General features: G+C 38.7%; 1 protein-coding gene across 1 annotated transcript; it reads left to right on the top strand.

Annotated features, from left to right (window-relative positions):
* The first annotated feature begins 12,443 nt into the window (after nt 1-12,443).
* On the top strand, nt 12,444-15,747 carry nppc (natriuretic peptide C). Its single transcript, XM_026346064.1, has 3 exons — nt 12,444-12,647; nt 13,661-13,949; nt 15,281-15,747. Exons 1-2 carry the CDS (start codon nt 12,555-12,557, stop codon nt 13,931-13,933), a joined length of 366 nt encoding a protein of 121 aa, XP_026201849.1. The 5' UTR covers nt 12,444-12,554; the 3' UTR covers nt 13,934-13,949; nt 15,281-15,747.
* Nucleotides 15,748-16,082: the final 335 nt, after the last annotated feature.

Raw genomic sequence — 16,082 nt, 5'->3', positions numbered from 1 at the left:
TTTAAGGACGACTGGTAAAACAGCCAACGGAAAAGTCAGTCTGCATAGCAACATGGAGACAATGAAAAAACAAATGTGCCCAGACCCCTCATTGGTCAACTGAAGCATCAAGAGGAAAAAAACTGACATACTCATACACCTGTAGCTACTAGAATGGAAAAAGGAAAAAAATGTAATTTACTATTTGCCACCTAAACACCACTACATCACAATTAAAAGGTCTATCTTAAGGAAGAGAAGTCTATATGGCAGCGCAATATGTGAATATCATATGTGAAATTCGTTGTAGCTAGTTAGAGCATGATGGAAAACTTGTTCCTCATTCTCACTATCATGGCCTGTTTAACAGCTTTTCCATAGGAGTGCTCCTATACCAGCTGCCCGACGAGAGGCAAAAGATCCAGGGTTTGAATATGAGCTGGGGCGAGCCTCTATTAAAATGGTGATCCCTGCATGGTGGTAAACCTCTGTGTGCTTCACTCCTTCCTACAGTAAAAGCCTGGTTAAGGCGCCTGGCTAGCCAGAGGAACTTATCCTCCCTAAGTACAGTGCCTCTAACCTGATACTGAAGTTGTGGAATGTGATATACTTTCATATATAAAATAAAACCAAGTTTCATGTTTCATATACATGATACATCATATATATAAAAAACACTAATTGGTTTCTAAACTGTGCTAACATTGCAACAGTACTCTTAACTGTACAATAAACTTTCTCAATAAGAAAAAAGGATACACATTTATTTTGATAGCAAGGTAAAAAAAGTAGTGCTTACCTTTCATCTGCTGCCAACATCTAACTCAGGGTGCTACAGCTCAACCATGTTTCACTCATACAGCGGTGTCAAAGCCATCATTATGAAAAATGTTATGAACAACTTACAACCTATTTTCCACCTGCAAGGTACATCTTCAAAGTGACAACAATCCATTTACAACATTTCCAGTTTTCCTCTGACATCAGTATTTAGATGGATTTGTTATTCTATCTTTTCGCAGCTTGGACAGAGAAGAAAAACACAAAGTAGGACTGGATATTCACTAGCTAATATTAACTTTTTAATATATATTAAATTTACAATCTAAGAGGTGCAGTTTACTTATATTAAATAAAAGGTGTCACAATGATTAATTTTTACATTAATGTTATAACTTTTTCTAGTATTGAGTAATGAGACATCTAATTATATTATTATTGTGGACAGTAATGGGGTGTATAGTGTAACTCATATGTTGAGTTACAGGACCATGTGTGCACACGTCTTTTATACTGATAACTTTGATGACAACATTTATAAATTCTAAAAATAAAAAAAGTTATGATAAAGATATACTGCATATCAAATTGTTTATTTGTTAGCTTTTTCTTTTTGTTTACTTTGTTGTCTATTGTATCACTTATTTCAGCTTGACTTGACTTAACTGGACAGTCAGGGACGTTAGCTACCTAAGCTAAATATCGGCTTTGTTAGCCAAAAAGATTTTAAACAGAATAAAAAACTAAACGCAAAACTGACAAACAACGAGTGACCTTGAGTTACCAAAGTGATAAAAATAAATAAATAAATAGGATTAACACTACTCTATGGTGCAGGCCAAAATAAAACGTGTGAAAATGTGTTAACGTTAGCTAAAAAGCTAGGTTAGCCAGAAACAAAGCATAAAAGTACAAAACTTTTTTTGTGTGTGTGCATAAATTATTATATTTTAATTAATTTTAGAGAGTTTTCCTTACCTGAAAAGGAGAGAGAGGGAGAAGTCAACACGGACGTCTCGGACAAGTCTTAATTGGAAAATAACTAATATTAATAACATTAATTACAGCTGTGTTCCAATGGTCCACTTGAACAACGACAGCAGTATGTAGAAATGATTTCTTTTATTTTTCAAATACAGAAACAGTCAATCAAACAGCTTCTTCATTATCTATTAGGCAAAGAAAGATGAAAACATGTCTTTCTTTTAATAATTAAAATAAAAACGATACATTTTAAAAAATAGTGACATTCTTTGCTTCCACACAATGGGATGACAAAAGAAATCAGCTGAAATCAATAATCAGCTATTAAAATATCAACACTGACAACACTCGCCAGCTCCCTTTTATTCAAGACGTATTACTGATCAATCGTCAAATCGGATATTGCTTAGTTTGTACACTTTTTTTTACCACATTTCTGTGTGTTTGCCATGTATTTTGCAGGAATAAAAAAAGCACATATCTTCTCTGATTAGGACTGTTTTGCTGGTTGCATTGGAGAGTGGAGCCTTGTTTGCCTTGTTTATTATAGCAAACCCTTTACTGTGAACTGTACTTCACTAGTTGTTCACTGATCACTGATTCACACTCATCAGAACATCATGCCTGTTTTCCACACTGGCCACAGTCTTCAACTGTAATCCTAGATGACCTCACTTGCTGACCCATGACACGTTTGTGGTTATTAGTCTATACGATGATTGCAATTAATTTGGGTGGGGAAGATTTGTGATTCAGTTAGTTCCAGTCAGATAAGGCCACAAAATAGCTGTGGAAAAACACTGACCACTCTGTCTTCCACTTTCTTTGACCTCTGAATGATAATACAGATGAGGAGATCACTTAGAGGTTATTATGTGGTTTGTTCCCAGCCAGTCTATAGTATGGACAGGAGTTTATGAGAGCAGTGCTTAACGCTGCTTGACGCGTCCCGAGTTCGCCTTTAATGTGGCAAGTCAGACGCCCTTTCACAGCACTTGGGTTACTGTCTCCCATCCTCTCCCATTTAAGCTCAGTCGTCGAGGCACACTGAGTGAAAAAAGATCTTTATTGAATTAGCTCCTGACTGTAAGGTTAACTGCCATCGAGCAAGCAACTTTTTCTCAGGTCTCAGGCCAGTAGGTTTCTCTTCATCTGCAGGGATACCAGATCTCAGACCCTCGTCCTTGTGTAGCGCTTTTATGTGCAGTCACACAAAGGTAAATGAAGCATTCACTTATGTAAATCATACAATTAAGTCAAATACACAACATTAAACAACATTACGTCTGTAACATCGTACAAGATTAAACCCATGCATATAAAATGAAACCTGAGACAAAATAAGTTTATGAGCCAAACTGAGACTGCTAAACACTTCAAATGTGTTGCATTCACCAACACAAACACTCGCTCCACAAAAGAACACAAAAGCTACAGAATATGCAAATCACACACATGCTGTAAATATAAAGAGTCTGTATTTTGCTCTGCTCTGATTTGCTCATTATAGACCTGTGTGGCCTTTGCGCAGGTCTACCTAACTTGACGTCAGAGATCACCCACTAAATAGGAGGCACATGGGAGTTAGGAGCGAGGCTTATTGTGTAAACCCCATCGCCTGGCTTGGTTAGTCTGATTTGGGTTAGACCTCACATGGTCACGCCACTTGTCAAACGCTTCATCTGGTTTGAAATTGCTCTGCTATGCAAGTGCCTATATCACAGCTCCAAGTGGCAACTAGAATCCTAAGTGCAGGCTTCAGTAAAAGGCAAAGCCACAATGGCACCTCATTTCCAGTCAGCCAGAAGTATGTCCTGCTGAGTTTTCTCACCGAGAGAATCTGATCATCTGGCACATGGCAATGTAGGTTATCGTAACATGAAGATAAAATCTTTCAAAGGATTAAAAATCAATTTTGGCTGATTATAATAGGTACCTTTTAACATGACTGTACAGTGAACCTATTCTCAAAATTGGATACATAGAAGGAACATTTTGTGCACAGTGAGGTGGCAGAAATGCTCTCTACTTTCTGCTATGAGCAAAGACAAGCTTCGCTCATGAGTACCTCACCTATGCCTTATCTACTTGAGGAAACTGTTTTCCACTTATTTCATTTTATCTATCCAGGTCATATAACAATAAATCACTGAGGCACATTCCAGCATTTTTTCTGATTCAAACAAACAGAACGAATGCATACAGGACTTTCCATATGTAGCTTTTGAGGAGCAGGTACAAAGCTCTATTGCTTAAGGATCCTCAACCTGCAGCTGAGCTTCAGTGACCAGGTGAAATGTTAAAACTCCATATTTAACTTGCAACTAGACCCGGTGTAGACTTTCAGTCTTTAAGGTACTTTTGCATGTGGTTGAGATATTTGTTTTAGGCTGTGCTCAGACAGGCAACAAAACATAAAATGATCACTGTGATAACTTTTGAATCAAAATTCTTCCTCATATTATTAAACCACTGAGCAATGTTTTGGCATCTGATAAGCCTTCAAACTATAATTCTATCAATAAGTAAAATCAACTTCTCTGAAGTGTATTATATTGTCTTGCCAGTAACACACCAACCTCGCCCTGTGCTTTTTTTTTTACCCAGTGCTGTTTTCAGTTTGAACACATGACTCAATTATTATTTAAGGTCATGAGAGCAACTTTTAATACCTGTTTTTTTCACTGTACTATAAAAACACTTGCACACTTGCTCTGTCTATGAATCTTTGCTTGTTGACTCAATTTAAGCAGTTCTTGGTCTAGAATGTTAGCTAGATGCCCTAAAACCCTTTACCAAGCCTTTGAATTTCCTTTGTGGTTGTCTTGACACACATTCCTCGTTGTTTTTCAAGTGAGGTAAAGTAGTGACCTCACGTGAAGCGTCTGCAGCAATGGGTTTTCAGTCCAGCTGATGTTAGGTTACATCACTCCCTACATGCAGTTTGTCCTCAGACATTACGACAGGAATGCTTTATAAATCATTTGTCACATGATGAAAGAAGTTATTTTCTAAGCGGGACGTCAAGTAACTGTATAACACCTCTGTGTCTCAGAAGGCTCTGTTTTTGGCTCTGTGTTGAATGGGAATGTTTGACATTTTAGTGGTGGTTGTTTGTGTTCCACAAAATATGGGGTCCTCTTATAGATGTCTTTTTAAACATCAGTTAAATATTAATGTGCATGAACAATTTAATAGAACAGTCTGTAGCAGTTGGTGTACTTGTATGTATCTTGCATCACACCACTAATTCAAAGATATGTTACAGTGGAATAGTGTCTGGTTGAGTCCAACAGCAGCAGATCAATTTCACTGAGAGAAAACAAATGGCTGGCAATTCTTGAAAAACCATGAATGACATACTTTACATCCCTGTAATTCACTACACTGAGTTTGGAAAGCAATTACTCGTTGGTTCAATATTAGTGACTCTCAAATAAAAAACCGGGAAACAAAATGTTATAGTGTTTTTGTGCAGTGACACTTTGTATTTAGCAAAAATGATGCTTAATTTACCGTCAAAGTGAATTATTTGGAACCCTGATCTAAGATTATATATCTGCAATGAAATGTCCTGTTTCCATGTGGTTTTGTCACAGCTTGTGCCACCCAAACCCCAAACACGCATTTTTCCACATGGTTAGAAAAACACAAGTGACACACCAGTGTGTGAGCGGCTTAGAAAAGAACTTCTGCCACCAAGTACGTGTGGAAATGCTTTGTGCACTGTAATAAATGCTCTTAAAGCAGTCAGTATATTATTCACTTTTATGATTATAATAGCAATGATAACCTCAACAGTGATCAACAATAATTGGGGTGATTTTAAAATCTAAGTAATTATTTTGATGCCATTAGGAGAAACATACTGATATCATTATGACTCAGTATTTGGCAATGTTAGCGATTTGTGCGTGTGCAATTACATTTCAACTTCTAAACACAACCCCAATAAAATAGGAGCCAGACAGCATCTCTTGTGTCCCAAAAAAACAAAATATGTACAAGAATAGCATTTGACCTAACAGTGTCTTTCATATGTCCTTAACCTTTTTAGATGTTTTTTTTTTTTTTTTTTCTGCCAAGCTTTGAATTTGACCATGGTTTTCACTTGCATTCCTTTAAATCTCACAGACAATTTGAGCTGTTTGTAGATGACTGAACTTTTTCCACTTTTAGTCATTCCAGTGTCTGCTCAAAAATCATCAGTATATTCTGGTTATGGAATTACAATAAAGAAATTATATAAGTGCATGTGTTGGATAGGGCAATAAAAGCTATTGTTCATGTGACTGTATTCCACTTGTGGCTTCTTCATCCTTTGTATCTGGCTTCATGCATGACCAGCACTGAACAATGTTCCTCCACTGTTGTTGGTGTGAGGAAAAGTCATCTGTTAGCCTGTTACATTTGCATTGCTGTCTGTGACACTAAAGACCAGGAAAAAATTTGTACCCCACACAAACCATCAACTTAGCATCAGATTGAGCTGGGATGTTTTGTGTATCAGATCCTAAATTTAAAAAAAAAAACAGAAGGGAATACAGTGCATCATGTATTCCTTTGTATTCAATAATAATAGTATTCAATGAAACAACAAAAAATAACCCATAATGACAACGTGAAAGAAGTAGTGGCCGACGGTCACTCTGAAAGAGTTCCAACGTTTCTGTGTCTGGAGAACGTTCCTCAACAACCATCGCTGCAGCACTCCACCAATCAGGCCTGTATAGTCGAGTGGCCAGACAGAATCCACTCCTTTTGCCAAAATGCCAAGCGTCATGTCTGGAGGAAACCAGGCACCGCTCAGCACATGGCCAATACCATCCCTACAGTGGACCATGGTGGTGGCAGCATCTTGCTGTGGGGATGTTTTTTTCCTGACTGGGAGAGTAGTCAGGATAGAAAAGATGAATGCAGCAATGTACAGAGACAACCTTAATGAACCCTGTTCTAAAGTGCCCTGGATCTCAGACTGGGGTTCAGACTTGAACCCGATTGAACATCTCTGGAGAGATGTGAACATGGCTGTGCATTGTACCCCATCCAACCTGATGGATCTGGACAGATGCTGTAATGAAGAATGAGAGAAACTACCGGTGTGTGTGTGTATGTATGTGTGTGTGCACTCAAATGTTTTATGTCACTGACTGGCTATTGGAGTTTTTTTATCCCTTCCCAAAGGAAAGTTAAGCAATAAAGATTTGTGAGTAATTGCATGTGTGAGGATTTGTACCTACCCAATAAAAGCTAAAGCAAAGTTCAGTGACTCACAACTCAGATCTTAAGTTATTAAGTTAAGTATTACAGCTATGTCCGTTCCTCAATCCAACCATTAACAGGTAGCCAAAATAACACCGGGCTGACATGTAGAGACAGATAACCATTTACACCTTTGCGTAACTTAAAGTCAACCATCAACCCTAACTGGAAGTTTTTGGACAGTGGGAGGAAGTACAGACAGAGGGGAGCATGTGCCAATTCACACAGAAAACCAACTTTTCGACCTTGCCTGGGCAAGAAGAGCCTGGGTTCGACCTTTGGGTTCAAACCCAGGCTCTTCTTGCTGTGAGACAACAGTGCTAACTGCTACAGCACCTTGTAGGATATATGTCCATTTAAGAATACATTTTATCTTACCTTTCCAAAGAAAGATTGCAACACCGCATCAGGATGTGGCTTTAATATTGACATATTGACACACTGGAATCGTTATACAATACGCACAAAGTCAAGTCATGTCTCAAGTTTCGTTCTTCTTGAGTTTCCTCTAAAAGAAAATACTTAGTTCACAAAACCTTCATTCACATTGGAAAATCTCGTGAAAATGGCGTAGATAATATATTGTTTCATTTTGTAACATATGTCATATGATTAAAACTATTATAAATAAATAAACACATAAAATATCAAATTAAAGGGGGCAAAAGGTTCTTCTCACCCCATGTATGTATATACAGTACATGAGTTTTATGTGTCCATTCCTTGCCACTGAAGGCAAGTCTGTTGTTAGCACATGTGAAAGCCTTCAGAGCACTTGTGTAAAAGGCATTAAAATTCCCCATGCAATAAAACTGTTATTTATAGGACTGTAACAGCCTTGTAGTTTGTCTTACACAAACCCCAGAGGACACTCAATCCTGACATAGACAGTCATTGCAAAGGCTACTGCTACACATGTCTCCTCCACTTACTTGTATAGTTTCCTGAAGCAAACCAGTGAAGTTGCTTAACTTTTTTTTTTTCAGCTACATGAAAGTTTAAAAAAGTTTATTGAAAATTAAGTGAATAAGAACTTGCAGCAAGAGCAGGAACAAGAAATAAGGGGAACGAAAGGACAGCATAAAATAGGTGCTCTCAGTAATCCATGTGACGTAATCGGCAAAAGTGTGTAACATTGTTAAACTATACAAAAAGAGACAAACTTGTGACATAGCGCTTGCGGCATGAAGGGAAGAATGTGTCACTCACTTGTTAAAATTCAAAATAAAGGAATTGGCAATCACAGAAAAATGTGCAAAAACAGAGAAGTTGTCAAGGACACAAGGTCAGCAGAGTTCAGCAGCCATTGTTGTTGATGTGAAAGCGAAGGTGATGGTGAAAGAACATGAAGCGACTCTTCCATGAGACCCAGCATCCTCAACTTTGTTCCACTACAGGTAGCTTGGAGTGTGAGTGGGATTTTCCAGTTTCAGTTGCAGAAAGGGGCAAACCCTCAATTAGTTCACAGAGAGAGCTTGATGAGACTTCCTTTCGTCTTAAGTATGGGAAACAAAAGCATTTCTCCTGACGATAGCTGGCATTGCGGCACCCCACTGCCACAAAAAGCTGCAAAAGAGCATAGAGTCTGTCATTTTTGGACAAGATCTTGATGACAGGGCAGGCCCAGGTCTGGAAACTTGCACTTGAACATATCAAAAATTTTTCATGGGTATTTTTCATCCAACTTTCCCAGCTCACCATGCCACATGAGCGTCAGTAAGTACATTGAATGTATACATGGGTATAATGTAGTGACACACATACAGGGCTTTTTGGCAACATATTCATGTTCCAATGATCAACAAGCTTCTGTATGCAGGTGATAATATAATAACAATGCACTTTTTTTACATTATTATAATTTCAGAACAGAGTGCTATTTTGGAAACTACCATGTGATTAGTGATGAGTTCATTGTTCCTATGGAAGACACTGCACTTCACTCTATTCATGGATGCCAATTAAAGAAAAGCATCATATCCTCTACGTTCCAATATGCGCATGCATTGTGCAATAATTATGTGTATGTGTCTCTGCAACAGCCGGTGAGTCAGTGAAGTAAAATGATGTGCCACTGTGGTGTTACGAGAAAGTGTGTCACACAAGTAAGGTTATGTGACTCATGTTAAACTGCTACATGTTGTTGGGGATTGAGGAAACAGTTGTCTTTTAATAACTTTCTGTGTGTTTTTGTTTATTTATTTATTTATTTTCAGAAAGTGAAGCACCGCCTGTGGATCTGTGGATGTGTGCCTCATCCACACATCCAAACCAACACAAAATGAAGTCATAAGAAAGTCTTTATTCATTTGTCATGTTCTTTGTTTCACTGCCTCTTACTATCTTCACTCCGGGCTTGCTAATCATTAGGTGTGTAATAGATTACCGCATTTCAGGCTGTCCGCTCAGATTTCACTTTTCTCCACCTGTCAAAGTGTCTTGCTTAATACACATTCTCTGGATGAATAATTTCTCTGGTAATCTGCAGGTTGATGTGAACCCTTTGACCTTACAAGCCCAGTTAGTGAATCAACACATGGTTTGTGCAGTTACGTTACATTTTTCATCACTCAATTTATAGTAAAATTCAGTAGAAAACCGCTTTACTGCATAGTGTCGCTTGGTGAAGTAACACGTAGTATTTCCCAGTTCATATGAACTTGTGCTGTTTTGCATTTGTTGTTGTAGTGTCTGGTTGCTCTTTCCTGGGAAAATTCTGCCTTGCAATTCTTCAGTTTATTCATGGGCATATAGCAATGAATAGAAGAGCTGGGTTGTTGGCGTAAGTAATGGTAATCACCATGGCTCAGCAGAAGCAGCGGAAATGAGCGACAATCACAAAAACTCCCAATTAGTAAAAGAATTACAAGGAAGACATCACACTGTTTTATTCAGAAATGATGTGTTAGAGGTTCAGTGCAGAAACAAGAACTGTTAAAAACCAATGATGTTGTAAGATCAAAAATTCAAAAAGAAGTAAACGGCGCATATGACGGTAATAGAGACAAAAATACGATTTCATCCACAGCAAGAAAAACACTCCTATAGATAAATGTCTTCCCCATTGAGGGAGATTTAAGACAGACAGCCAGGACGAGTGTCAAAATCAGAATCTTCTTAGATGGACAAAAATGTGTTACATTATCTTACAAACAACGGAGTAATTGAATTCTGCACCATGCAACTGGGAACAGTTCTTACAATACCAGAGGCCAATGGATGGGATGCATCTTTTGTTTTGAGTGTCTGCTTGTGTGTGTGTGTGTCACGATAAGAGCAATACGTTTACTTGGTGACATGCTAGCGATACGTTTGCCCCTTTACAGTAAACGTCAGAGGTTGGCCAGCCCTGTTGTTCATAGGTGTCGTGCACTGAGTGAAAAAAATTAAACCAAAGTGGCGCTGCACTGCACTCCCATCAAAGAGCTTCTCCATCTTTGCAAGTGCAATAGATTTGTTTCTTTACATTAATAACCAGTTTGTACTATTGAGCACATATCCCTGCAGTTATGAGCACGTTAGCTCCTCATAACACTTGGTGCAGCAACATTTTAAGGCTGGCAGAACTCTGGTAGTAAGACAAATATAATCACATAGAAAACCAAAGGATTACTGATTTTCTTACATCACATTGCAAATACATTATAGACAGTGAATACATACTATCCACTCTTCATACCCTTCTTGGTATTTTCATATGATCAAGTTATAAATGCTAAAGTTCTGCAGCATGGTATTGATCCAGTAAACATGCTTCACTTTTCAGCACAGCAAATACTGCCACTCTGTGTTCCAAATCAGATGGTGCTGCCTGACGATGTAACTCTGCTGTGCAGGACTGCTCCAGGATCAATCCACACTGAAAGAAAAATATATAAACAGTTTAAAAATTGAGTTAAAAGTGTCACAGTGTGATGAGATGGTCTCACTTCAGGTTTCTCCAATAAGTCAATCTCTTTGCATCGTTGAGTGTCAATCAGAACGTTTTGTATTTGTGCACATTTCTAGAACGTTCCTGCTGTAGGTGAAACTTTAAACACTGTAAATGCAATTATGAAATGTAAAATATTACTACATTAGATCTTTGTATGTCTCACAGTGATCAAATGCATCAAACTTAGGGTCAATGCTGCTTTAAAATATAGACCTATATGCTTGGACTTTCTTGCTTCTACTCGCTTATTTAATGCCTGTAGCACAACAAAAGGCCTTTTTTTCTGAAAAGCTTTCTTATACCTGAATCGAGGAGCTTTGGCATGAAGCCTGAAAGTTATTTCTGGTGCTTAAAAAGGTTGGTTAAGATTCTTCAGCAACACACTAAAGCTGGAAGTAATGAGCCCCTTGCAACTTACGCATCTTCCTAACAGAGTTTATGTGGCACTAAAGAAATCCAGAGAGATTTTTACAACTCCAGATTTATAAAGATGCTGCTCTGGGATCTTATAGAGCAAAAACTCCACTCAGATAAAGGAACAGTAAAGAAATAAATAATTATAAGACGAAAACATGCATCCAAGACGACCTCAGTTAAAGCTTGCATGATTGTGAGGCACATGCAGAGCAGCCTCAGCATGTGTCTGTTTTGTTCTGTTGTTCCACAATAAATTCCTTGTGTGATGTGACATGTCTCACTGCAGTAAAGTACAAACTGCAACATATCAAAACCAGATGAATGAAGTAGAAAATCAGTTATGATGACACAACATTATATTACAAACATAATCATTATATCATTATTGATATGGGTCCCTTGCTTAATGCCAATCATTTGAAACCATCAGATGCTTTGTTCTTTGAACTGGACCATTGTGCTAGAAAGACTGTTCCAGCAGCCTGTTTATGCAGATGCTGAAATCTTTTTCTTTAAAATCTATAAATGATGGATCTACAGTCAGGCAGAGACACACACATTTATTATTAGAGCAATTTGTGTGTTTAAGACGCCTTTAAGTCAAAAAAAAGACACTTATCACAGATAAGCCAGTCTGTGATAAGTTCAATCGTTTAATTCCAGGGGCAGCACCTGAAGATGTGTCATTCTCACTTTCACAGAAGAATATACGACTTGTTGCGATGTTTCAAAGGGCAGGCGGCTGGCATCTTACAAGTAATCCCCCTGCCAAAGTCGCTCTTCAGCTCTAAACACGCAGTCTTTGAAAGCACCTTCGGTTTCAGTTGCTGCATCCGAGCCAGAGGTCTAAAAGTTAAAAAATGGCACATTTTGATAGATCACAGCGTATCGTATTTCCTCCAAAGCCCCGATGACCGGAGCTTGTATCATTTAATTAATCCCTGGCATGACGTGCTCAGAGGCAGGTACAGGAACAGGGAGTTGGCGAGTTGAAGGAGGTCCATTACGCAGGTTGTCATGACATCACCATGGGCTGGCTATAAAGCGGTGAGGGCTAATACAGAGAGTGAGAGGAGCACTCCAGGAGCTTTGGAGTAAAAGACGGACTGAAGCCTCTTATGCTTGACAACTGATTGGCTGCTGCTACCGCCCCTCTTTCTGAACTTCAGCACAGAGGAAGAATAGAACACTTGCCAAAATGAACTTGTCCTACTTGGTAGCCTGTGGACTTATGGTCGCCCTGCTTTCAGTACGCATGGGAGCAAAGCCTTTATCTCCGGCGCAGCAGAAGGTAAGAATAAGGTACCTATATTCTTATTAGTGCTAATTAAGGAGTTTGTTTGCTTTAGGCTATGAGATGTTGGGAGCTGGATGCTGTTTCGGGAGCGAACAGCTGTTCTGTGGTTCTGGTGCCCAAAATTTTTTGTTTTACGCATCATAACCTATTTTATACTTTCAGTAACAGTTTACAATATTTTCCACACTGTGAATCTAAAACCTCCAAGCAAATGTTCTGACCGCTCTAGTTTTTATTTAGAAAGAGACATTATATTCAATTATGTCTAAGCTTTTTTTTTTTTATATAATTTTAGCATTTAAGCGCACATTGGAGACATCTGACAAAACAATCAGCGCCTTTAGGTAGAAACGTTTTTAAATGAAAAGTGTTGTTAATCAATACAGCGTGATAAATTACTTTTACATGATGGAGATCTGTTCAACTCACAGGTTTAACTTACTTAAATTAATTACATTAAAGTGAATGTTTTTGTTTTTAGTTTGTCTTTTTTTGTTTTTTTGTTTTTTTGCGTAAACGTGCCACGGCGGAGAGAAGTATCAGTAGAATCGAACCAATAACAATGAGATTTTAGAAGTAGGCCAATTATTTTGAAAAATAAAAAAGTTTACGCGCAGTGTGCGTTCAGACCAGAGGAGCGAGCGAGGCACCTGTCTATGACCCCTCACATGGGAAATTAACCGATTGAGGTTCTAACTAAATAAATAGACCTTGTTGCTCTTTTCAAAAGCTGATTTTTGCAACATGTAACCAGACAATCATACAACGCTGTGCGTAAAACCTTACCGTACAAACCATCACATTTTCTCTCCCGGCCAATGCACTTTGTGTTTGTGTGCACCAAGCTGTGGTTTTACCTCAGTAATAAATCAAACATGATGCAAACGGTTGCTCTGCTCAAACAAGCAGCAAGTATGTATTTTAGTTTTATCAAAGCCATATCTCTTTGCACAATGCATTTGCCCGAGGGTGGCATCGTTTATTTATTCTCCCGATCTTTGTTCCAGTCTCTTAGAAGTTTGCTGGGCGAGGAGCTGGCGGAGTTTTTGGAGTCGGAGGAGAGGGAGAGGCGACTAGAAGATGTGCGCTCTCGGATACGGTTACTTCGAGATATACGCATGGACACCCGGGCCAGAGGGATGTGGGCTCGTCTCCTTAACGACCAACCTGCACCGAGGAAACACAAATCGGGAAACAAGAAAGGGGGCGCCACGTCACGGAGTGGCTGCTTCGGTCACAAGATGGACAGGATAGGAACCATCAGCGGGATGGGTTGCTAGGCTTGGAGCTGTGATGGTGAGTCTTCACCCTCAGACTGAGTAACATGATACTTTTGGCAAAGCAAAGGGTAGGCTCTATAGTGCAAAGGGATGGAAGGACAGGAGAAAAAGAAGGTAGAGAAACTCCTCAAATTTACCTTTTTACATTGTAAGAATGATAAAGAACAGACAAAGAGAGAAGATGCTGCAGAAAGTGGATCAAGAGAAAAAGGCAGAAATAGAGTTAACAAAACAAATATATTAAAGTTTGGTTATTTCTTTTTTTTCTTCTGTCGAGACACTGCTTTAAACCACACTCAGTGGCTAAAGTAAAAACCAGGTCTTAGTGCCATCAATATATCGTACAGTAAGTGTAGAGTGACGATGGTGCAGGTCTGTATTCTGCCAAAGTGATTAATTCACAGTCCAGGTCAAAGGTCATCTTGAGAAAAGAAATCACAATAAACCCAACCTGAATATTAACCCCAGCAGTCAGCCTGAGTCCTGTTGTTACATGAAATGATGATAAGCTGCAAGGGAAAGCTTAGTCAAACTAGTGATGTCATCAACCCTCAGCCTATTATCTAGCCGTGTTCCTTCCTTGTTCGGGAACCCCCTTAAGACAGCAGGAAAGCCTACTTAAACTGATGTAAACTTGTGTATGGGAAACAATCCACTGGGTATTTAGAAAGTCGTCTCTTGTACTTACACACGTCCTCGTGAATGATTCCATCTGCCTCATCAAGAAAAGGATATATCAAGTTTAAGAAAAAAGAGGACAGGGAGAGATGGAGGAGGGAAGTGGGGATGGAGACAGGCTAACCCACACACACAGACTTGAAAGCACAGCACCCTGTGGCGGCTGGGGTCTTTCTGGGAAACCCATTCTCTTTCCCCAAGTGATTTGAACAAAAACAACAAAGGGGATGTGGTGGTGAATAAAGTAACAAGGAAGCTATAGGTGACGCACAACGGGTCCTGAGGCTTTGGGTCTTTTTGTGGTTGTAGCAAACTGTGAAAATCATGATGGGGGAGTGTGATTTCGTGACTAACATTAGTGAGTGTGTGTGTGTGTGTGTGTGTGTGTGTGTGTGTTTTTCATCAGTTGACACCCGTCATTCCTCCAACTGGCTGCAATGTATCATAAAAGTGAAAGTCTGCGTTGGACGTGTGCTGGTCTGGGTTGAAATAGTTGGGTGAAGAGTCAGGGACAAGAGTTGAACCGAGCGTGAACGTGTAAATTCAGAGTCTGCCAGAATGACAAAAGTCATTAGATCAAAACTGCTAAATCGCAGATGTTAATGAAGTTTTTTGTGGGAACGTTTCAGGCTAACCTCACTTCTCTCTCGTCTCTTTTTTTTCCTCCAGATCTCTGGACGATGTGTTTGGTCAACTAAAGGTTCACTTCGCTCTCACCTGTGGGAGGAAAAAGGAAAAACTCACCAAGTGACAGATTTTTGGTACGAATCTCACCACGACCAGCATAAACAAAGACTGAGATGACAATGCTACAAAACCCTCATCTAGATATATATATATATATATAAATATATATTTAACAAATATGCAGGTATATATACATATATACATATACGTATGTATACCATACAACATGATCAGCAGATACAAACACAGATGTATACTACAAGATGATGGACAATGTAAAACTACAAACTGCAAAGCTGTATATTGTTGCTGCTGCTGTACATCCATGTACTTCATCTTCCCCTGCATAAATGTATTTATGTTTAAAAACTATTTATATGTTTATAAAAAAAAGAGATATTTATAAATATGAGTTTTATTTATGTACCATTTAAAAAAATTGATGAAAGCTGCAGGTCAATTTTGTTTGTAACTTTTTTCTTTTGTCTCAAATAGTTGTAAATGTTTTCAAAAATGATAAAAAGAACATTCCATGTGCACTTACATGCATCTTCTCAGGTTTTATGTTTCAGTGAAAATCAGATTTCAAGCAACCGAACAATTTCTGTCTGCCAGGTGAAAAAGTGGTATCTTGGAGTGCTTGCAAGGTGCTAGGAAAAAATGTTTCATTAGCAGAACGTGCAGCAGAAATTCTGCACTAATAAGGGCATATGTGATTTTAATTCAAGCAGACATAAGGTGATTAAGATTTAGGGCGCAAAGGAGGCTCTCTAGGCTGTAAGTT

Source organism: Anabas testudineus, chromosome 4 (genome assembly GCF_900324465.2).
Source record: "Anabas testudineus chromosome 4, fAnaTes1.2, whole genome shotgun sequence".
Classification (NCBI taxonomy): Eukaryota; Metazoa; Chordata; class Actinopteri; order Anabantiformes; family Anabantidae; genus Anabas; species Anabas testudineus.
The sequence above is the reverse complement of the archived record's forward strand: the minus strand, read 5'-3'. Positions and strand labels throughout refer to the sequence as shown.

Excerpts from the sequence above, each read along its gene's own strand:
- nppc (XM_026346064.1), top strand. The coding sequence starts at position 12,555 with ATGAACTTGTCCTACTTGGTAGCCTGTGGACTTATGGTCGCCCTGCTT. Across the intron at positions 12,648-13,660 it reads TATCTCCGGCGCAGCAGAAG|TCTCTTAGAAGTTTGCTGGG; the intron begins GTAAGAATAAGG and ends TCTTTGTTCCAG.